The 23,119-nt window shown below is 43.6% G+C and overlaps 1 protein-coding gene across 4 annotated transcripts in view; it reads left to right on the top strand.

The window, feature by feature from the left end:
* Sik3 (SIK family kinase 3) overlaps positions 1 to 23,119 on the top strand; it is a 215,713-nt gene that overhangs the window by 114,759 nt on the left and 77,835 nt on the right. For all 4 annotated transcript variants that reach the window (XM_036193546.1, XM_036193545.1, XM_036193548.1 and 1 more), the window contains exons 2-3: positions 3,519 to 3,635; positions 6,983 to 7,046. In XM_036193546.1, coding sequence (XP_036049439.1) covers positions 3,519 to 3,635; positions 6,983 to 7,046 — 181 coding nt within the window. The remainder of the gene's footprint in view (positions 1 to 3,518; positions 3,636 to 6,982; positions 7,047 to 23,119) is intronic.

Consider the following 23,119-nt stretch of genomic DNA (forward strand, 5'->3'; position numbering starts at 1 on the left):
TGGCAGTAGGTCAGGCAGTTCGGAATAGTGCCCGCAGATTGTTAGCTAGTCTACTTTTTGGCCCCTGGCTTGCCCTTTGACAAAGGAATTGATGTTTTAGATTCAGAATTATATATGACTTAGTGAAGCCATGACTTGGAATGCTCAAAGTTTAAGGCTAGATTCCAAAAATTTTGAAATACAGTAAGTCCTCCCTCCACCCCCCCACTTATCTGTAAGTGATAGGTTTCAAGACCCTGAGGGGGTGCCTGGAGCCATAGATAATGCTAGCCCCTTCTTTCTCACTAATAAAATAGAGTAATAGAAACAGTACACCGTACTGTAATAAAAGTTATGTAAACATCCTCTTTATCTTGAAATTTGATTGTACTGTAGATCTTAGTAGTTTTAGTACATGATTTCTTTTTTCCATTTTTGTTTGTTTCTTTTCTTTTCTTTCTTTCTTTCTTTCTTTCTTTCTTTCTTTCTTTCTTTCTTTCTTTCTTTCTTTCTTTCTTTCTTTCTTTCTTTCTTTTTTTGAGATAGGGTTTCTCTGTTGTAGCCCTGGCTGTCCTAGAACTCGATCTGTAGCCCAGGCTGGCCTAGAATTTACAAAAATCCACCTGCCTCTGCCTCCTGAGTGCTGGGATTAAAGGCGTGCGCCACCACCACATGGTTTGTTTGTTTCTTGAGACAGTCTTGCTATGTAGCCCAGGCTGGCCTCACACTCCTGGTCCTCTTGCCTGAACAGGATTCCAGGCATGCACCGTCATGCAAGGTTCCTCCCAATTATGGTGAGAAGGTGAAGGAAGTTCCTTCCAACTTCCTTTTGATATGTCAGAACTGCTGCGTTGCCAGCCTTGCTGCTCTTGTGTTTTGGGGCATTTGGATCCGTAAAACAAGGGCTGCCTGAGCATAAGAAGAGCTATGTTCTGGCAGCCCATCTGATAACTGAGTTCGTGACTGAGTAATAGGAGGATAGCATGTATGGAACTGATGTGCTGTGTGGAGAGATGATTTGTGCCCCAGGCAGGACAGATCTGGTTATGCACAACTCTTCAAGCTTAGTAGAGTGTCATGCAGTTTAAAACCTATGCATTGTTTATTTTTGTACTTTTCCATTTACTATTTCAAGATTGTAGTTGATTGGTACCTGAAGCTAGAGAGTGTGAAACTGGGGGTTAGGATGGTGCCAATCTTGTGTATGTCTGTAATGAGCCAGGCACTCTTGTGTTGCATGCATGATATTAGTTAATTCCCCACAACCCTTCAGATATGTTCCTGCCCCTGTTCCAACATTTTACAGAGAAGGAGTTAGAAGAATTAAAATAACTTGCTCGATGTTCTGGACTTTTGAATTCAAGCATCTTTGGCTTCTTTTGCCCTTGCCTGTGATCTTATATCCAGTGCTGGGCAAAGCTTCACCTTCCTGTGTTTTGTGGAGTCTGTGTCTCATTTCCCTGAAGAGCAGGGCAGAATTTGACACTGTAGGTATTCTCTAAAGAGGTAATGCTTGTCATGATACTGTTTGTGGAGCTATCCCAAGAGAAGCAGGTGCAGATCCTGGGTCAGCTGGTGGAGTTGTACCTGTGATTTGGCACAGTAACCAGTAGACATGCCGGTGGTTAAAAGTCATGCATCTCAGGACTTACAGGCCAAAGAGCTGCCAGGAGGAACAGTGATTCTCTTCCTCCATGTTAAAGACATCCCCCGCACCACCTGTTTGCCCCAGTTCCTTCCCTTGTCTGTCTGTCTGCTGAGTGAATCCTCCCAGGGCCCTGATCTTCTCTCTTGGGTGGAAGCTGCCGTCCTCTGCTCAGCTGCTGTGTCTTTTTTGCCGAACAGCTTTGTCCCATAGTAGATTCCAATCCTGGAAGCCACAGCTGTGCGCATTAGTCCTGGGAGCCTGCGGGCACCCAGGTCATTGCTCACATTCCACCAGCAGGCCTTGAGCACGCTTTCTGGGAACCAGCCTGAAGTCCTTCTCCTGGTACCTTTCCTCCACAGTTTTCAGTCTGATAATCTGAAAAACTGCAAAGTCACCTTTCTGCCAGGCATCCGTGTACACCGATCATTTACAGTTCCGTATGTTCTTCATGGCCCTAATCTAAACATTTTACTAGTGTTGATTTATGTATTGATTAAGTAATTGAAACCAGGATACAGAAACATTTTTTAGGTGAAACAAGTGTTTTTGTTTTGTTTTGTTTTTAATATTTCACTGGGGATGACAAGAAAGTTTAAGATTTAGTGGATTCAGCTGGACATGGTGGTGGGCGCATTTAATCCTAGCACTCAGGAGGAGGTAGAGGCAGGAGGATCTCTGTGAATTCAAGGCCAGACTGGTCAAAAGAGTGAGTTATATGTATGTAGAGAGTTATGTAGAGTATGTAAAGTGCTGTGTAAAGAGACCTCTCAAAACATGAAAAAAATTGAGTGGATTGAAACAAAGTCTGTCACCTTTCATTTCATCTTAAAATGTCTGTGCTGTGTTACATGGTGAATCACTCATACAGTCTCATTGCCCAGGAGGCTGATGGAAAAAGATTGCATTGAAGACTAGCCTTGCCTATATAGTGAGTTCTAGGGCAGCCTGGGTGACATTGTAAGACTGTCTCAAGAAATTATATGCTGCCAGGTGTCTTGAGAATAATGGGCCAACTAGGAAAAGAGGTTGTGTAGGGCCGTGTGTAGGGATAGGAAGATCTTCAGACTCGTGCGGTATTGATGGTGAGGATTTCTTTCAAAGGTAAACCACAGAGATCTGCCGCTGTCGCATACTTATTGGTAACGACTAAGTGTTGGGTTCACTGTTTTCTCTCTGTGCCTTAGTCTCCATACTAATAAAAGAAGGTTCGGCTGGGCACATGCCTGTAATCCCAGCACTCGAGAGGCAGAGGCAGGTAGATCTCTGTGAGTTTGAGGCTAGCCTGGTCTACAGAGCTAGTCCAGGACAGGCTCCAAAACTACAGAGAAACCCTGTCTCCAAAAACAAAAACAAAAACAAAAACAAAAAAAAGAAGGTTCACAGTCACATGGGTGTTGCGAGGTTTAGGGGAGTTGAATATGTGAGGCAATAAGAGCTGTGACTGGCATCTGGTAACTCTTCTGTCCCTTGGCTGCCATGTCCTGCCACCCTGCTCAGCCTCCTCCTGGTGGCACTCTACCTATGGCTCAGCCCTGGCACACATGCCTTGTCTTCACAAGAAGTCTCGCCCTCTGCTCATGGAAGCATGATTTGAGCCAGCCATGGCCACATCTCTGCAGGCATGAAGTGTTGTGTCCTGGGCTTTTACTGTGTAGGCAGCTGAAGAGTTGCAGAAGACCCAGGGGCTCTTGGAGCCCCTCCTCTGAGACCAACTTGATTGGAATCCATACCCTGTCTTTTGAAAAGTTAGACCATTTTCTTCCTTGACATTATGAAAACACAATGCTAGCAGTTTGTGTTTCATAGAATATAATGGTTTAAAGTGGATTTAGTTTTCTTGAGTAAACGGCTTTTAATAACGCATCCATGCATTTTCTTCCTCTGTTGCCAGGTTGCCATTAAAATCATAGATAAAACCCAGCTGGATGATGAAAACTTGAAGAAGATTTTCCGGGAAGTACAGATAATGAAGATGCTTTGCCATCCACATATCATCAGGCTTTACCAGGTAGGAGGACCACAGCTACAGCCCAGGGCGGCCTGCTGGTCCAATGCTGCTGTTGTGGTTCCCCTGTGGGTGCGGGCAATGACCGCCATTTTGTTCCGTCTGTATGTTTGCCCTAGCATTGTCTCACCCTCCTTCCCTTGCTCAGATCTTAGTAGTTCCGTAGTTCCCCTGGCTGTTTCTTGGGGAGATCTTCCTGTCCCCGTGCAGGTCCTTTGGGTATCCTTTGATTCTCCCCAAGCATTATACAGAATGAGTCAAAGGCTGAAATTTTCCTTATTTGGACCAGAGTTCTTGAGCAGCATGGAAACTCAAAAGGGCAGAGAACATGTTATCTCCTCATGGGGTTATTTAAATGCTAGTTAAAAACTATGAGTTATGGTGGTGAAAGCTATCTCAGGAATGACTTCTTGTCTTAAACACCCCCCACCCCCCCACCCCCCCCCCCCCCCCCCCCCCACCCCCCGCCCCCGCTTCTCTAGAAAGTCCTGGGCTTAGTTCTCCAAGGAAGCTTTAATTATTTTTGATATTCTGGAGATAAACACCATGTCACGGAAGAGCTTTCTGTTGCAGTTTTCTTATCTTCCTGAGAAGCAAGCCTGCCTCGTGCTCCCATCAAAATGACTTGCTAGCTTATGGCAAAAGCAATGACTTTGTTGGATGGAATTTCAGACCAACAGTAAGGGAGCACTTTGCCTTAGCAGGCTGGAGGAAGAGAGATTTGGGGAGAGGAGGGGTTTCTCAGATTGCAGTGTGTAGTGTGCATGCAACCAGCCTTGCTCACAGCTCTGCAGCGAGCAGTCATCTCCAGAGTTGAGGGAAGTGGCCACCCACTCAGTGTGTTCGTTGCTGTGAGTCTTAGTAGACGTTTCCTGACTCAGGCACACATGTGCCAGGCTGGAGAAGCACACTGCCGGCACAATGGACAGACTTGCATAGCCTGCTGATTTTTTATGGAAAAGAAAACATGAAGTGAGGCATGCTGTGTGGTTAAGCCAGCAGCCCTAGCCCTCTTCTCTGGCATCAGCAGCTCTCTTGATGAAATGAGTTCATCAGTCAGACCTGTTGAAATGTATCTTAGTAAATGATGTTGGGCAACAGCTACCTTCTGTAAGAAGCAAACTTAAAGCCCTCCCTGGTGCTGTCTGAAGACCTGCAGTGAGTGGTCAGTGTCTTACCCTTGGCTCCCTGCCTGTCTTGGTGGAGTAAGTAAAAGTGAGCATTTTCCCCTTGTTTATTGTATTTTTAATTTTTTGTAGCTAAGGATCAAACCCAGGGCCTTCTGCTTGCCTAGCATTGAGCTAAACCCCTCCCCCCCTTTGTTTATTTTGTTTTGCCTATTTTGTAACACAGCCTTACTCTGAAGCCAAGCTGGTCTCTAACTTGGATCTATAGAGTGAGTGAATGTGTGTAACTTACGGAAGATACAGTTTTGAATTCCTTAGAAGTTTAATAGTAAAAGAACATTTGCAGCTAATGAGAGTTAAGAAAAGGGAGGAATATAAAGAAAACACACAATACTATAGGAAGAGTTTTCCTGTTCCTCAGCCACTATCAAATAAACACACTGAGGCTTATCTTAATTGTAAATGCTTGGCTGATAGGTCAGGCTTGTTACTAACTAGCTCTTACAACCTAACACATTTCTATTAATTTATGTGCTGCCCCAAGGCTCATGGCTTTTACCTCCATCGCATTTGTTCTGCATCTGGCCGACATCTCCTCTGACTCCGCCCTTCCTCATCCCATCATTTTCAGTTTGGCTTTCCTGCCTAACCTGTTCAGCTCTTGGCCAGTCATCTGGTTTATTAAACCAATCATAGTGACATATATTTGTACAGTGTACGGAAGGATTATTCCACACTACGTACAATACTTTTTCCCCTGAACATCTGCAATATATTTAATATCAGACACATTTTTTTTTTTTTTTTTTGAGACAGGGTTTCTCTGTGTAGCTTTGCGCCTTTCCTGAAACTCACTTGTTAGCCCAGGCTGGCCTCGAACTCACAGAGATCCACCTGGCTCTGCCTCCCGAGTGCTGGGATTATGTGCCACCACTGCCCAGCAGATACCACCAGTTTATAAAAACACAAGCTGTTTCACTGGAGTATTATAAAGGCATTAAAAAGAAGGGGTAGACCCAGGCTTGGTGCCATATGTCTGTAGTCACAATACTTGGGAGGCTAAGGCAAGGAGGATCACAAATTCAAGGCCAGGCCGCACTGTGTAGTTTGTCCTAGGCTAACTTGATCTGTATCGTAAGGCCCTCTTGCAAAAAACAACCCCCCCCAACCCACTGGCAAATGACACACATACACACACAAAACAAGATGTTTCCAACACAATACATATATGGTATTAATGTTTACAGATAAAAAAGAAAGCACCCAGCAAGTAGTGTAATTAATGAACTACAATGTAATAAAGGTGTAGGTCCGTTGTGTAACCTGTGGCTAGAGCCAGGTATGGCCAGAGTGACTGAGGAACCAAACTTTATTTTAACTTTAATTAATTTTAATGTAAAAACTGAAGCAGTTTAAACTGTTTAAGATCATTGAAACTATGATGTTTTTGGACATACTGGTATAAACTATGAAAGTTGCTTACTGCTTTTCTTTTAAATTGTGGCCACTTAGATCCACTCGGTGACCACAGCTCACTTGTGTTGACCCTAACATCCTCAGGAGAGGTGCCCAGTGCTAAGTGTCTCCCAAGAGTGAGGTGAAGACGGGAGTTAGAAGCCCCAGGCTTTCTGCTTATGCCTGGGGTGCTTAAAATGTTTATGGTGGTCCTGACATAGATCCAGGCATATGACCTAGAAGGGTCTGGCAAAGAGAAAAACAGTACTGACTGTGGGTTTTTAAAAAGTAGCGAAGTGGAGACTGGGCAGAGTACAAGTGAATGGGTCCATTATTGAAAGGCTTGGCGTTTTTATGGGATTCCCCCCTTCTTTGAATAAATGCTCCATGGAAAGGAGAGTTGACATTTCCATTTAAAAATCAAGTCCTGTGTGGTTTCTGGGCGGTCCTAAATTAGTCCCAGTGTTCTCCCTAAGGCTCTTGCCCTGGCCTAGGGGCGGAGGAGTGGCAGTGTGGGCCTCAAGTGATGGTGAAATTGAACTTTTTTTTAGTTCTCAGCAGCTTCAGCTTGTTGGGACAGAAACTTGGGGACCAAGAGGACTGTGTCTCTGAGGCAGTAAAAGTCTCCTGAGTGTCAGAACCTGCAGAATCTCAGTTTTACCCTCCTCACCGTGCAGGTCCCTTTAACAGGGCTGTCAATCATTGGTTCTCTTCCTGGACCAGTCGGTCTGTCACCTGCCTCACTGTCACCTTCCTCCCTTTGTACAGGTCATGGAGACAGAGCGGATGATTTATCTGGTGACAGAATATGCTAGTGGAGGGGAAATATTTGGTAAGTACACTCATTGCATCCTTTAAACAACTCTTGAGCACACCCAGCAAACTTCAAATAATTGTCCTGCGCCTCTGCCACTTGCTCAGCTGTGGCCTGATGCTGCTGGTTAGCACCACCACAGTGATTTCCGGGATTTTTACTCAGCGAGTTCAATCCCTCCAGTGTATTTGTTTCTTTAGCAAAGGTGTTTCGTTTGCCCTGGTCAGATGTTAACAGTTGAGATAAAAGATCTCAAAACCAAATGTTGCTGCTGATCATGTGACCGAGGGTCATTCCTGTTGTCAGACTGTAGCTGAGGTTGCCAAGGGTGATGAGATCCCACATATGTGGGGGCCCCTGGTGTGAGGAAGTAAGTGCCTGCTTTCCTGACCCTTGTTTAAATATAACCTTGAAACCTGTCCCTTGCTGTGAGCCCATAGTCCCAGTGGCTCTGATCACTCGCCCCCTGTAGCCACTGTTTCTTGTTACACTTGACCTTAGAGAGATTTTGTTGCTGGCAAATCTGACTTGGAGTTGGTAAAAACTGAAGAAAGAATTCGCTGTGGTTACAGTGATAAACACTGCCAAGCAGAGGTGAAGGACACATTTCCAAACTTAAATTCCTATGTCTTTTGTAAGAACCGACACCAATTTAAAATACATTTAAATGTATAGTATCACTTTTAAAATTAAGGGATATATGGTGTGTGTGTGTGTGTGTGTGTGTGTGTTTGCGTGTGTGCACTGGAGTGTGTGTGTGCACACATACAAATGCTAACCTTAACACAATAGTTTTAGCATATGAGTGCAAAAACTTAATCCAGCAAACTAAGCAGTTAAAAATAGGCCAGAAATGATGGTACACATCTTTAATGCCAGCACTCCGCATGCAAAAGGCCTCTATAGGGTCTCTGTGAATTCTAGGCCAGCCTGATGTATAGAGTGAGTTCCAGATCAGCCCAGGCTACATAGAAAGATCCTGGCTCAAAAACCCCCAAACACCTTTTTTTTTTTTTCAGGATGTGCTGCTGTCACCCCCGTTCCTTCCCTTTGAAGGAGGATCAGGTGTTTCTTGGTCTTGTTTTCAAATGATTGTGTTTATGTTTACTTTATGCTAAAGTTAAGGGCAATGGACTGAAACTTTTCGTCCAAATACAGTGTTGAAAGAGATACTTGATTTCAAAGAAATTAGTGCAATAAAATTTCAGAAGAATAATATTGTATTTCAGGAAGATAGTGTAGCCTTTTAGTGCGTATGATAATTGAATGCCAGTCAGTTACTTTGGAGGTATTGGCTCCATATCAAGACACTGTTTTTCCCGTCCATGAAGAAATCTAGCAGAAGACAAATGTGGTCGACATGTGTCTTAAACTAGGAGAACCCAAACTATAGAGCTCCATACAGGAGAATCACAGTGGTGTAGACTTGGAGCACAGATGTCTGCCTCTTTATGTGAGTACATAGAGCAGAGAATAGAAGTGTCTTGGAGCCTGCTTGGAGAGAAGAGAGAGAGAGAGATTACCTGGGGCTGCTGGGGAGTGAACTGTTGTCTGACATCCCAGGCACATGCTACAGTAAAACTTTAATTTGGGTCACAAATGTACACAAAAACCAAGCCCCTCCGAAGCCCGTGAGCTGCCTATTAACTGTGTTAGAGTAAGGCCTTTACTCACAGAGCAGCTCTGGTGGACTTAGAATGAGAGAGACAGGGCATCTTAATGCTCTGACATCCTAATAAGCAAGCACGTTGCATGTGCGCTGCTTTTTGGGGGAAGCAGGTCATAAAAGGAAAGGTAATCTCTTGGTCATAGCTTCTTTGTTGGAATGTAGCTCAATGCACGAGCAAGCAGAATACGCTTTTGGTATTTTTAAAAGGAAATATCATGTAATTATGTGTTACAACATACCATATAACTACTTGAGTAAATATATTATTGACATTATTAACATTGGTGTGTGTGTGTAGGTGTATGCATGCCATGGCACATGTGTGCTGGTCAGAGTACAGCTTCTAGGAGTTGTTCTTGCCTCCCACCAGGTTTTGCGGCAGAGTCGCTCTGCTCTCTACCACTTTACTGTCTCCCAGGCTGGCTATCCTACAAGCTTCTGGGTGATTCTCTGCCCTCTGCCTTTCATCTCAGTGTAGCGGCACTGGGCTCACAGACAGTACAGTACCCCACTAGTTATGTGGCTCCAGGATCTGAACTCTGATCGTCAGGCTGTCAAGGCAGGCTCTTTCCCCCGTTCGGAGCTGCCTCCTTGGCCTGTCACTAGACTTTTAATGATGCAGTTGAAGAAGAAAATGATGAATTACCCAAAGCAATCACTAAGTCCTCAAACAGACTTGTGCTGGAGCCCCCATTTGCTCTTTTGCTCGAGGCAAGTTACCAAAAGATTTTGGACTCAGTCCTAAGGAAGAGTGAGGTCTACAATTGTGAAGACGGAATGGGGGCCAATGGTATAGCAGAGTCCCAGGTCCTGCCTATGTGTAAGTCCCTAGGTTTGCCCTCCAGAACTGGGAGGTGGGGGGAGTGGAGAGAGCATGTCTTGTCATATGCTTCCTTTTACCTTCATGTTAAAGACCAAGTGGGAGATGACTTATGGCATGAGTTCATACAGAATTCTCATCTACTGCCAAGTGGAACTATTGAGACGTATTTTTAAAAGTCTACGGAAGTGATCCCTATGGACAAGCAGCAAATGAAGAAACATTTATCCAAGAATATCTATGAAACTCAGTAAGAAACAAAAGAGCCTGATGCGTATACACAGGCTCAATGAGGTGGAACTAGATTCCAGTCTTGCCATCCAGCTGGGTCTTAGTACCAGCATCTAGCTAGGTGGCTGTTTTCCCAGGAGGAGTGGAACATTAATATTTATCATCTTTCCTGTTACCTATTGGGGAAGCTGTGTCCTGAAGAGTGCAGTTGAAGTAGGGGCTCCCTTCTTTCCAGAGATGCATATCACTCTTCCTTGGGTCATAAGCCTGGTTCTATGTCAGGCGAGTCAGGCTGAGATCACATTGGGCTGGCTCCCATTTTCCATTCATAGAGCTCTCAGCTCCCAAAGTGCGATTGTCACTCAGAAGTTTGCCATTGACCCCATATCTAGCTTGTACTGACTAGTTTTGGGTGTCAACTTGACACAAGCTAGAGTCATCAGAGGAAGGAGCCTTTGTTGAGGAAAGTCTCCATGAGATCCAGCTGTAAGGCATTTTGTCATTTAAGGGTCAGTGGGGGAGGGCCCAGCCCATGGTGGGTGGTGCCATCCCTGGGCTGGTGGTCCTAGGTTCTATAAGAAGGTGGTGGGCTGAGCAAGCCATGGGAAGCAAGCCAGTAATCAGCCCCCCCCCCCATGGCCTCTACATCAACTCCTGTCTCTGGGATCCTGCCCTGTTTGAGTCCCTATCCTGACTTCCTGCAGTGATGAACAGCAATATGGAAGTGTAAGCCAGATAAACCCTTTCCTCCCCAACCTGCTTTTTGGTCATGGTGTTTCCTTGAAGTAATAGAAACTCTATGACATAGCTCAAGCCGCTAACTCAGAGGTTTCCCTGGGATAGTAAAACAGACCATAATGCAGATAGATCCCAAAGCCTTCTCAAAGGACCTGCCTTCGTTTGCAAGTGAGAGAGGGGTTCAAGTGTGACACCCTCAGTAATAGTAGAGGTTGTGCTGAGAGGAGACTCAGGACATGGCCTCAGCTGTCAGCCTGATGGTCTACAGAAGAGTCCCATAGAATAAGACATCTCGAAAAAACTTTCCTGAGTCAAGAGTTGGGGTTTTTTGTTTTGTCTTTTCCTTAAAAAAAAAAAAAGACGACGACGACGACGACACACTGATCAGAAAGTATTTCTTTGAAGGAGCCAGAATTTGATTGTATTGTTTTAACAAGCCTTAGAGGTGGGAGAGGGTGTCAGAAACCACACGTTCTACACTGTGCCATCGAGAATGCCAGTGTTCAACCAAAACAACAAAACCAAGAAACCTCAAAGCTTGTACAATTATTAGACAAAATGCAGACCACTAAGGCTGTTAGACTTACCAGATGTTAGATATACCAGAAGAATAACTTTTAGAGAACCATTATAAAGATGTCCACGGAAATAGAGTAACTCACAATTGAAGCAACAGTGGTAAATGAAGGTATAATGTCACTTCAGATAAAGAATACCAAAAGGAGACATTTTTTTTTAAATTTAAAATTATGGGACTGGGAAACAAATAAATCATTAGAAAGGTTCATCGACAGATTTGAAGTGTCAGAAAGAAAAAACAGACTCAAGGATAGATCAGTAAGATTCCCAACACAGAAATAGAGAGATGAGAAGATAAACTAAAAGCAGCCCCAGGAGTTGGAGACAGTCAAGAGCATCCTATGTGCACAGTGGAAGGAGACAGTGGGGAGCATCCTGTGTGCACAGTGGGAGGAGACAGTGGGGAGCATCCTGTGTGCACAGTGGGAGGAGACAGTCAAGAGCATCCTATGTGCACAGTGGAAGGAGACAGTGGGGAGCATCCTATGTGCACAGTGGAAGGAGACAGTGGGGAGCATCCTGTGTGCACAGTGGGAGGAGACAGTCAAGAGCATCCTATGTGCACAGTGGAAGGAGACAGTGGGGAGCATCCTGTGTGCACAGTGGGAGGAGACAGTGGGGAACTTCCTGTGTGCACAGTGGAAGGAGACAGTGGGGAGCATCCTGTGTGCACAGTGGGAGGAGACAGTGGGGAACTTCCTGTGTGCACAGTGGGAGGAGACAGTCAAGAGCATCCTATGTGCACAGTGGAAGGAGACAGTGGGGAGCATCCTGTGTGCACAGTGGGAGGAGACAGTCGGGAACTTCCTGTGTGCACAGTGGGAGGAGACAGTGGGGAACTTCCTATGTGCACAGTGGAAGGAGACAGTGGTGAGCATCCTATGTGCACAGTGGGAGTATCAGGAGGGCCTAGAGATAGAGGTGGCAACTGTAACAAAAGATGGCTGTGGGCTTGGGAATTTAGCTCAGTGGTAGAGAGCTTGCCTAGCAAGCACAAGGCCCGAGGTTTGATCCTCAGCTCAAAAAAAAAGGAAAAAGATGGCTGTGAACCTAGCAGACATTTCAAAAACAGTAGCCCACATATTCAAGAACCTCACAAATTCCAGGTGTAGGCTAAATAAAATGCCCACAAATAGACAGCTCATAGGGAGAACTAACGGATGTAGTCAAACACAGGGAGAAAACACGAAAGGAAAATGACCTCCTTAAAGGGAAGCCCTCCAAGGAAGACAGCTGCCGGCCTGGTGAGCTGATGGCACTCAGAGGGCACTGGGGTAGTATTCAAACAAAAGTCTGTCCGCCAGACCCCACTATCTCACAAAACAGTCTTTAAAAAAAGAAGGGAAAATATTTTTCCAAATGGCAAAAAACGAGAGTAACGGTGCTGACAGGTCCACCATACAAAGATAGGGAGCAGTGAAGGACATTCTTTAGGCTGAAGGCAAGTATTTCTAGATGGTCACTTAAATCTACCCACGAGACTACAATGTGAAAGATAAAGGACCTAGCTGCAGAGTTAATTTTGTGATTATAAAAGAAGAGATATATATGTTTTTTTCTCTTGATATATTTAAAAAGCAGTTGTATGAAATGACATGTAAATGATATATCTCTATGTAACATAGCTACAACATGCATATTTGTAAGAGCACAAAGTCGGTATGAGGAGAAAAACTGCATTTGCTTATGGGGTCACTACACATGCTTAAGTAATAGGTCCAGAAATACACTGTCTTATTTGGTTTACCAATATTAACTGAATAGTACTATGGAAAGGGATGATAATAGTGCTGTAAAGGAGCCACAGACATCAGAGTTAAGCCTCTGTGCATGGGCAGCCTGTGTGCAGGCATTGAGTAAGGCTAGTGTTTTGAGAAATGTAGCTGTGAAGAAAAGCAAGAAGACATTGTGAGCAGGAAGCAGCGTCACTGGGTGAATCCACGTGCACCTCTGGCTTCTTAATGTCACCTACGAAGTCATTGACAGCTGTTGCTCCAGCCTTTCATTTCAAAAATGTTTGTATCTCCTTGGACAGATAGCATCACCCTCCTGAACTCAAACAAAGGTCTTGTTAGCCAGGCACAGGCTTATCTCAGTGTTCAGGAACCTGAGGCAGGAAGATTCAGTTCTGGGTCAGCCTGGACTAAAATAGTTAGAGCCTGTCTCAACAAACAAACAAACAAACAAACAAAAAATGCAAACAAATGGGTTGGAAGTGCACTGTCTGTTACTGTTGTAAATCCAAAAGCCTTTGTCTCTGACCCAGAGGTAAGGGGTCTCATACCTTCGGCCAGCACCTATGTAGTTAAAATTATCAGCTTTCATGTGAGGTAAAATTTCAGACCCTCTGAATATAAGAAGCAAGTAAGCATTTGCTCTATTTTTATTTGCTTAGACAGGACACTTGACTAGAGGTTAGGGTTGAAGGTACAGCATTGAGGAAGATATGTCTGACAGCAGTTGAATGGAAACCATTATGTATGTATGCAGTAGGTTTGTGGGGACTAGGTAGGCCATGACTCAGACATGGGCATAGTTGTAAGGAAATCGCTGTGCATGGGAGAAGCAGATGATACATATGGTTCCTGCTGATCTTTTTTAGGTAGGAGAATATGAGATCAGGTACTCATGCTGTCTGTTGGCTTTGGATAGGCCATATGCAAAGAATTAAGCGTATGGCGTGTTTCAAACAGGAGAAAGTAAAATTAGCTGCTGTGGCAAATGAAGAAGGTAGGGATCAAGTAGTTAAAAGAGTTGATTACAGGGAGCTGGGGAGAAGGCTCAGAGGTTAAGAGCACTGGCTCCGCTTCCAGAGGTCCCAAGTTCAGTTCCCAGCAATCACATGGTGGCTCACAACCACCTAGAATGAGATCTGATGCCCTCTTCTGGTGTGCAGGCATATATGCAGGCACAACACTATATATAATAAATAAATTAATTAAAAAACCAGAGTTGATTGAAGATCCTGCATGCTGAAAGCCATGACTTAATATTCCTCTGTAGAAGACTGAGTGATTGGCACTTCCTAGCATGCTCAATTTCCTGTGTAACTGGGATAGGACAGATACATAGGGGCTTGTGGCATGCACATACACAAATATTGAGGCCATTAGCCATAAAGTAATGTTTGGGTTTGGTCTTAACACTTCAGCAGCAAAAGTTATACAAGTGTGATCAGGGTAAACGATCATGCATTAGAATACCAAAAGCTGGAGGTCTAGATGAAGTTAAAAACCATATGTGTCAGGCATTAAGGTTAGAGAAAGTCTAAGGATATGGTTCCTATGTGTTAACCACTGCTCACGTGTTGCTATTGCTCTTTGGAAATGTAGCTAGTTCAACTGTGGAACTGAACTTTGAATTTAGGGTAAATTACAGTGGCATTTGAACTGTAATTAGGTACCGTATGAGAGATTTTGGCTGCTACAGGAGTTAGCTGCCACTGAGCAAGCACATTCTCTAAGATCACCCTCTGTCTGGTACCAAATCAAGTCCTCCCAAACACACTCAGATTAGATAAACTGCCAGAAGGACTCACAGAGCTCACAGCTGTGTCTTCTTCCAGGGAAAGGATACAGTTAAAATCAGCCAAAGGAAGATGTACGGGGCCGGAAGTGCTAGATGCAAAGTGTTCAGTGTCCTTCCCCTGGATTGTTTGTCCTGGCACTAGTGTGTGATGGTACACACAGAATATTGCTCCAGCAGGACTCAGCCTTTGTGCCCACATTTATATTTTGTGTATCCCTGATTGATTGATTGATTGATTGCCACAGAGTTGACTTCTCTATTCAGGTCAACTGATGTTGGTGATCCAGAGTCCTTTACTGAGTTTCACATTGCTGGTTTTCCTACTGTCCCTAAATTCCATTGTCAGACCTTCTGGTACTACCCAGAGCTACCCGGCAAATAAAGACAGATCTCTGACACAGCTCCCAGCAGCTTTTCTGGGCAAGGCCACATTCTGATCATTCACAGTGTGCAATATTTTCATATTTAAGTACCACCTATTTTGAAAGAACTAAACCAAAAATATTTTACTTTGGCCCTAGTCAGTTTAGCTTTTGAGTTGTAGTATGCCATGTGTACAGTACTTTCTGAACTCCTCAGACTTAGTATGCTTGAGAAACAGGAAAGAACAAATTTCATTGCTATTTCTTTATTATGTAACAAGAAGAGATGTTTTTGATGTATTGTGATAATAAGTTATTCAGATCAAGTTCAACGTGAGTGATTCTGCTTTCTTTGTACTGAAATTACTAGACGCTCCTAAGTTATGTAAATGCACTAGAAGCTGTTATGGGGGTGTGCTGCACACTGGGCATGCCTAACCCAGGACCTGCGAAATGCTTCGCAGTCAGAAGCTTTTGAATGCCAGTGTGGTTTTTTTTGTTTGTTTGTTTGTTTTTTGTTTTGTTTTGTTTTTTGGAGCAATTCAGATTTTGGGTTTTTAGATGAGAGATGATACCTGATAAAATCTATACTCTTAGTACTGGTCCTGAGCATTTCTGGTAAAAGAGAGTCTATCTGCATTGGAATTTAGTGTCAGAGGTAGACTAGCAAGCAGAGACAACACCGTGCCACGGAGGTGGGCCGTGTGCTGAGCTCAGAGGGAGCTCCCACATCGTCAGGTCTCCCCAGCTATGTGGGTGCTGACCGTGTCTCGGCCTGGAGACTGACTGCACTTGGCATCTCTGCTGATGCTTTTTCTGCTCCAGCTCCTTCTGCAGCTTGCTCACTGAGGTGGTCCCTACTAGGGCTTAGAACACATAACCCCATCTCTAGGGGTTAATACTCTCCTCCTCCTAGATTCTCAACTCCTTCTCCTTTGGCTGTTTGGTGTGCTCCACTGTAAGACCTTCATATTGCCCATTTCTTTCTGAAACTCTCTGTTCCCACTTCTCTGCCCACGATTTCAGAAGCTTTCCTGCATCACCTCAGTAGAGACAGCTTTATCTTAACCTCAGTTTTTCTTACTGGCCTACTCTTCTGTGTCTCATTTTCGCTTTAATTTTCTTCTTGGTTCTTAATACCAACTGGCATTCATCCATATACTTAGTCACACATTTACTCCTTAACATAACTTTAAAAATGCTGTGTGTGTGTGCGAATGCTCTGGGTGCATGTGGAAGTCAGAGGCAACTTTTTAGGGTCTCTTCTTTCCTTCTACATTTAAGTGTGTTCCAGGGGTTGAACTCAGGTCATCGGGTTCCACAACCTACAGTACTATCTAACTGGCCCACATTTGCTTACATCTGAACTTACTAAAATTTATTTTTTTTCTTTTCTCTCCTCCCCCTTTTTGGAGACAGGGTTTCTCTGTGTAGCCTAGGCTGTCCTGGAACTCGCTCTGTAGACCAGGCTGGCCTCAAACTCAGAGACCTAGCTGCCTCTGCCTCCCAAGTGCTAGGATTAAAGGCATACACCACCACTGCCCAGCCCAAAAGCCCAAAATGTATCTTGAGAGTAAGGATTTTGTCTTTTTATTTGTGGTTCTAGAGATTCAATATAGGGCCTTGCACATGCTAGTGAATATGATACTGAGCCATACCCCAAGCCAGGATTTTGTAATTTTTGATCCTTGTCAAATTTCGGGATGGTTCCCACAGATACTACATGCCCAATAACTACTTACTGAACGAAAGAAGAATAAATGGATGAGAATAAATTGATTGACAGTATTATCATCTTGACTTGCTTGTTTAATGCAGTGTCTAACACACAGCAGCTATTTCCAGTCAGGCAGAGAACTGTCATATTTTTCAATTCATTTACTTTCGTTATGTGAGTTTTGGATTTAGGGAATAAACACGTTTTGTATTTTCTAGTTTCGTGTACAGAGAAAAGGAAGCATATTAAAGGCTTGACTTGGAAACATTACAGTGGGTTATTCGGTGTGTGTTGCTTACTCATCTAGCTGACATACTGAAATGAATATCACTACTTCGGACTACCCCGTTAAAGGGTGGCCGTGACAGTGCAGTTCTGCCTAATGTTCCAAGCTCTGTTGAAAAGCTATAGATCACTAAAATCATAATTCAGACTTCCTCAATATGATTTCTTGAGGCACATTTCCTCAGACCTCCTATTTGAGGTCACATGTTATTAAACCTAGCACTTTACCAAGTCAAGCTCGTTGGGTGTCTACAGAACTCATAGGTATTTAAGGTAAATCACTAATTCAAGAGGAGTCTGCTGAAATGTCAATGATTTCTTAGGAACACTCTCACTGTCTTAAGATAACACTTCCCATTGGTGCCAACATGCATGAAACCTTGGAATTTTCACAAACAAATTCATTTATGCCATGGAGCATTCAAAGACTACCAGTAGGGAAGGCAGTGGGAAAGACCAAATCATATAACCATTGTATACTGGGTAATAAGGTCAGTGTTCCGTTGATGACTTTTGTTACCTTGCAGATTTTCAGGGACATTAACATAGGCATCTGAGCACACACTGTGTGCTAGATTGCTGTCACTTTTAAAAAATGTGTTATTTTAACCACATTCTTTATAAACAGAGCTACTATTGCCCACTAAATTATTTATTCTTTTTTACTATAAAGACTAGCTATTTGCTAAGTTTTTACAATGTATGCAAGTAACCACACCATTGAGTTTATTTGGTCACTCTGAATGAAAGAACAACCATTTCCTTCCCAATTAGTTTCTCAGTCATTATTCTGTATTTTTATTTTCTTAATAACATACAAAGCTAGTTTATATTTGTAATCTGTTCAAGATGCTTAGGGAAGCATCTTCACTTAGAACATCCTTCACAGTTTTCTGATCAGGATGTTATTTGTACCGAGTGTGCACAGGCGCATAGAGGCCAGAGGAGGGTGGTGGGTGTTTCCTTCCTTTCCACCCTGTTTTGAACTAAGGTCTCTCACTGGACCTGGAACTCCAATTCAACAGAACTAGGTGGGTAGTGAGCTCCAAGGATCCTCCTATCCTCCACCTTCCCTGGGGTAGGATTACAAGCATGTATCAAAACTAACATTTTACATGGGTTCTGAGGATTTGAACTCGGGCTGTCATGCTTGCACATCAAGCACTTTACCGACTGAACCACCTCCTCAGCCCCTAGGCTGCACTTGAGCTCACCATCTTCCTGCCATAGCCTCCTGAATGCTAGGATTATGGGTATATGCACCATGCCCAAGCCAAGTATTTTTGCTGAATTTAGTATGTGTCAGTTCCACACATATATGTGTGTATGTATTTGTGTATACATGTACATACATGTGTTTACATACATACTTTTCCTGAGGGTTTTCCAAACTATTTTTTAACCCTTTTAGGAAAATGTAGTTTTTCTTGGCCAAGTAATAAGGACATAAAAAGATATTTAATCATAACCTTTGGGAATATTTGACTTCTAAAATGAGATTGTAATTTTGTATTTGAGAGTAATACATCACATATCAGTCTATTTTCAAATTTTGATGTCCTGAAGATATTTCAGTTGGCATTCCATTTTTTAAAAACATTGTAAAATATCCAGTACACAGAATTATTTTAACCATTTTCATTAACATTAATTATGACATTGTTGTGTGCCAACATCTGTAAACTTTGTGTTCTGTAGAATGGAAACTCTGTAGCGATTGATCGGTGCCTTGCTGTTTACCACCCACAGCACCTCCCAAGCGTCAATCTTCCTTTTGTGAGTTTAACTACTCTAGGGACATTATGTAAATAGACTCACACAGTATTTGTCCTTTTGGGTCCAGCTTATCTCACTTAATGTGATGTCCATGTGTCAGAATCATCAACAGCACATTTCATCTGTCCGTGTAGTGCTGGACAAACTTGAGTTTGTCCTTGAGTTTCCACTGTTACTAGTGAACACAGATACACAAGTGAGAACTCATTTTCACTATAAGCGTTTTCGACTGCATGTAAGGGAGAAGAATCCTATGATAAACCTGATGTCCTCCTTCCTCATTGCCCAGTTTTGACGGTTATCAGAATTTTAATGATTGTGTTTCTTCTTTTCCCCAACTATTCTACTTTTTCAATTTTAAATATTTTTAATCAAATTCAAGTAGTATATTATTTTACTCATCAATACTTAGTGTTTTTCTTATATGTAAGGGTTTTTAAACAGCTTAATCATAATACCTATTTTAAGGGCACAGATACTGTTTGCATTTTGTTTCTGTTTTTGAGATGGGCTCACTGTAGCCCAAACTAGCCTTAAACACTGAATCTTTTTCCTCAGGCTCCCAAATGCTTGGAGTATGGGCATGTGCTCTCACACTCAGCTCCTAATAACTTCTTAAGATACTTTCAGTTTTAGACTAGGTTTATTAATTATGTGTCTTACCTTCCAGATTCTTTTCATCCCTTTGCTCATCTCCTGAGTGTTCTTTAATGGTGCAATGACAGTTGAGTACTGGCCTATTAATTTCAAATATCTGAATCATGTCAGATTCTGCTCTCCCTGACTTGTTGTAAATATTCATCTCATTTATTTTGTGTGTGCATGTGCCACAGTACACACGTGGAGATCAGAGGACAGCTTGCAGCAGCCCATCCCCTTCCACCATGTGAATTCAGGCATTGGCTTCTAGGCGCCAGGCCTGACAGCAAACTCCCCCCTGCTGACCATCTGTGGGGTCCGCTTCTTTCCGTTCTTGTAGTTTTTCACTGAGTGTCAGGCAGGAAGGGTGATCGATCACTGCAGTGATTTTGGGATTGCTGCCTTCGGTAGGGCGCTTTGTTCTGTGAGACAATTCAATTGCAGGCCAGCACTTTCAACTCACTGTAGCCCTATTAGGCTTTGTTAGGGTGGTTCCGTTTTCATCTGCCCTTACTCTTACAGTGTAGCCCTTATTCCAGGGGTATAGTTTTCCAGGATATTCATCGAAGCTGTTCCTTTTTACTGGAACCTGAACTCCAGGATCTTCTGGAGACTGGAGCCTCTAAATGGACCTGGCTTCCTCAGACTTCCTGCAGCTGCTCCCTGCTAGCTCCGCCTCCTAGTTTTACTTCCTAAGTGTAGAGTTAGGGACTTGGCCAATGAGTAGAATTTCCATGCTGAGTTTTTAAATTTTGTTTGTTTTTGAGACAGGGTCTCCTTATGTAGCTCAGGATAGCCTCAAGCTCACAGTCTTTTTGCCTCTGATGTTGCTGGTGTGCATCAGCCTCTCTGATTCTTTGCTATTTTTTGATGTTCTTTTTCAATTTTCTTTCTCTTTGCTCTTCTGTATTAGTACTTTCTGTAACAAAATCCCCAAGAAGCAACTTGAGGAAGGTTTATTTTGATTTACATTTCATCGTGGCAAGGAGTGGGTGGCAGGTACAGGCACTGCCATATTGCATCCAGAGTGATAGGCAGACAGTGGTGAGTGCTGGTGCTCAAAGCCCTCTGTAGTTAAGCTGGACTTTCCACTTAACTTTACTTAATCTAGAAAGCCCTTCACAGACATGCCTAGAAATTTATCTCGGTGTAAATATTTGATATTCAGTGTAAATAAAGCCCCTCTTGTTGACTTGATATCCAAGCATAGCACTTCTAAGCCATAACCTTCTATGCTTTCGCCCTAGAGATTCATGGCCATCCATTGTGTCGAATCCTCAGTCCAACTTCTGAAGTCCTCCTAGTCCCTTCCCCTTCCCCGCCCCCGCCCCACTCACTGGAGCTGAGGCTCGAACCCAGGGCCTTGTGATTGCTAGGCAAGCGCTCTACCACTGAGCTAAATCCCCAGCCCTCCTCGTCTTTTTAACAGTTCCTGACTGTTGCAAAGTCCAAAGTCATAGTGTCATAAAAGACTGGAGGCAGCCTCTTAACTGTCACCCTGTAAAATCGTCAACAAGTTACATGCTTGGAATACACAGTAGCTTAGACCAAACAGTCCCACTCCAGAAGAAAAGAATGGGAGCGTAGTGTAGAACAGTGGGGTCAAAGTGAGACCGAGAGCCAGCAGGGAAAACACCGCATCTGAAAGCACTGTGGGCTGGTCAGGGGGACTGCCTGAGCTCCACAGGGCATGACTAGCTCAAGACCTTCAGCTGTTCTGCGTGTACCGCACACAGCCTCTCCCCTGGCTGGCTCTGCAGCTTTCCCCAGTGGATGTCCCTTGGCCCTGGAGTTTCCAGTGTCCTGGTGTCTCTCCATTGTAATGGCTTCACACAGTGCCCTTTCATGGCTTTCGTACAGGAACTCTTACCTTGCCACATATGGCCTGGCCTCAGCCGCACTCTTTAACTGTGTCTTTCATGCCAGAAAAATCACTACAATGTGGATGATGCCACCAGTGTCTGCTACTAGCTCAAAATGGAGCCTGGCCCCCTTGGACCACGGTTGTATTAGTTTTTGTGTGCTAACCCTGGAGAAACACTTCCCCAGAGATCTGCTTCCAAGGAACAGGGAATCCCTTCAGTGACAGACTCAGCTGAGGCTCTTTTCTCTCATTTTCAGTGTCGAAGGTGTCACCCTAGCGACATCTCTCTTGTCTCAGTGCAGATTGCTATAATAGTGTTAATCTCTCTAACCATCCTACAACCCTGCCTTGTCTGTAAGGTTAAACTCACACTCCTGTCCTCTCAAAGTACACGTTTTCCTATCTTTCTGCTTTGCTTTTTTGATATTTCTCTCATAGTAGACTTGGGTGAGAGCTGTAAGAAGTAGCTGTGTCACAGCCTAAATGCTGTCCTATATTGAAATTTCCTTTACCAAATGAATCATTGCTCATGTGCTCAGCCTCACTCAGGTTCTCAACACGTGGAAAATGTAACCAGATTCCCTGCCAGGATATCACACAAATGGCCTCCAGGCCAGTTTCTCATTGAGTTCTTATTCTAGTCTGAAGCTCAGGAGCCAGGCCTCTACTGTCTTCTGTTTGTCTTGGGAATTTGTTCATCCAAATGCCCACCAGAGTGGCCCATGAAGCCTGTTGACAGCATGTTAGGGCTTCTCTGGCCCACAGTTCCACAGGCACACAAATCACAGTTGGGACTTCCACAACAGCCCCACTCCTGGTACCAGTCTTCTGCTTTGATGACTTTTCTTGTTCCTGTTACAAATACAGAAAAGGAACTTAGGGGAAGAAGGGTTTGTTCCAGTTTGATGGATACAGTCCATCATGGCAGGGAAGATGCTGCGGCAGGGGCAGGAGGCCGGCTGGCCACACCACATCCCAGTCAGGAAGCAGAGTGAGGAGTACTGCTTCTCTGCATGCTTTCTGTCCAGAATTTGTCTTCAAGATGACTGGATCCTGCCAAGGTGACTACGACATAAACTGTCACTTTTTCCACCCAAATTAGTTTTTTTTACCCCCTCTTCCTCCACTTCTGATCCTCCCTTCTCTCTTCTTTTTTTCCCCTTTCCTTTTCTTTCTTTTTTCTTTCTTTCTTTCTGACAGGGCTTCTCTGTGTAACAGTCCTGGCTGTCCTGGAACTTAATTTGTAGACCAGGCTGGCCTTGAACTCAGAGATCCACCTGCCTCTGCCTCTAGGGTGCTGGGATTACAGGTGTGAGCCTTCACTTAGAGTGAAGGTGGAGTTTACTTCTGATACTACCCTTATTGCCAGGAACACTGACAGTTATTGCCTACTGTCATATAATTTAAGCCAGGCATATTTAGCATTTTACAGGCACCCAAAATATCTTTCTATAGTTTTTTAAAGTTGTGATACAATAAGACTTGGTACTTTGGTCTTTCAAACTCTCACCAGAATAGCCCATTAAGCCTGTTTACAGCATGCTAGCACTTTATATGTTAACTATCTTACTTATGTCTTTTATAATCTGTAAGCCCCTCTCTGCTTGCCGCATAGTTTTTGTGTGTTTGTTTGTTTTCCTATGTAGTCTGTTGCTTAAGAAGCTAGGCTGTCTTGTGAAATGTCCAAGTCCTCTGTTTGGCTGATCATGTGTATTTTGTGCTGTACAACATAATCTCCTAGCTCTCCTTGTCATTTCACTTTAGGTATTGAATAATGACTGGTTTTCTACTTTTAGTGATGTTCAGCTCAAGCTGCACCTCTTACATGTATAAAGAATGACTGATTTTTACAGGGCTCCTTAAAAAGTATCTCCAAAGCACAA

Source organism: Onychomys torridus, chromosome 7, assembly GCF_903995425.1.
Source record: "Onychomys torridus chromosome 7, mOncTor1.1, whole genome shotgun sequence".
In the NCBI taxonomy this organism is placed as follows: Eukaryota; Metazoa; Chordata; class Mammalia; order Rodentia; family Cricetidae; genus Onychomys; species Onychomys torridus.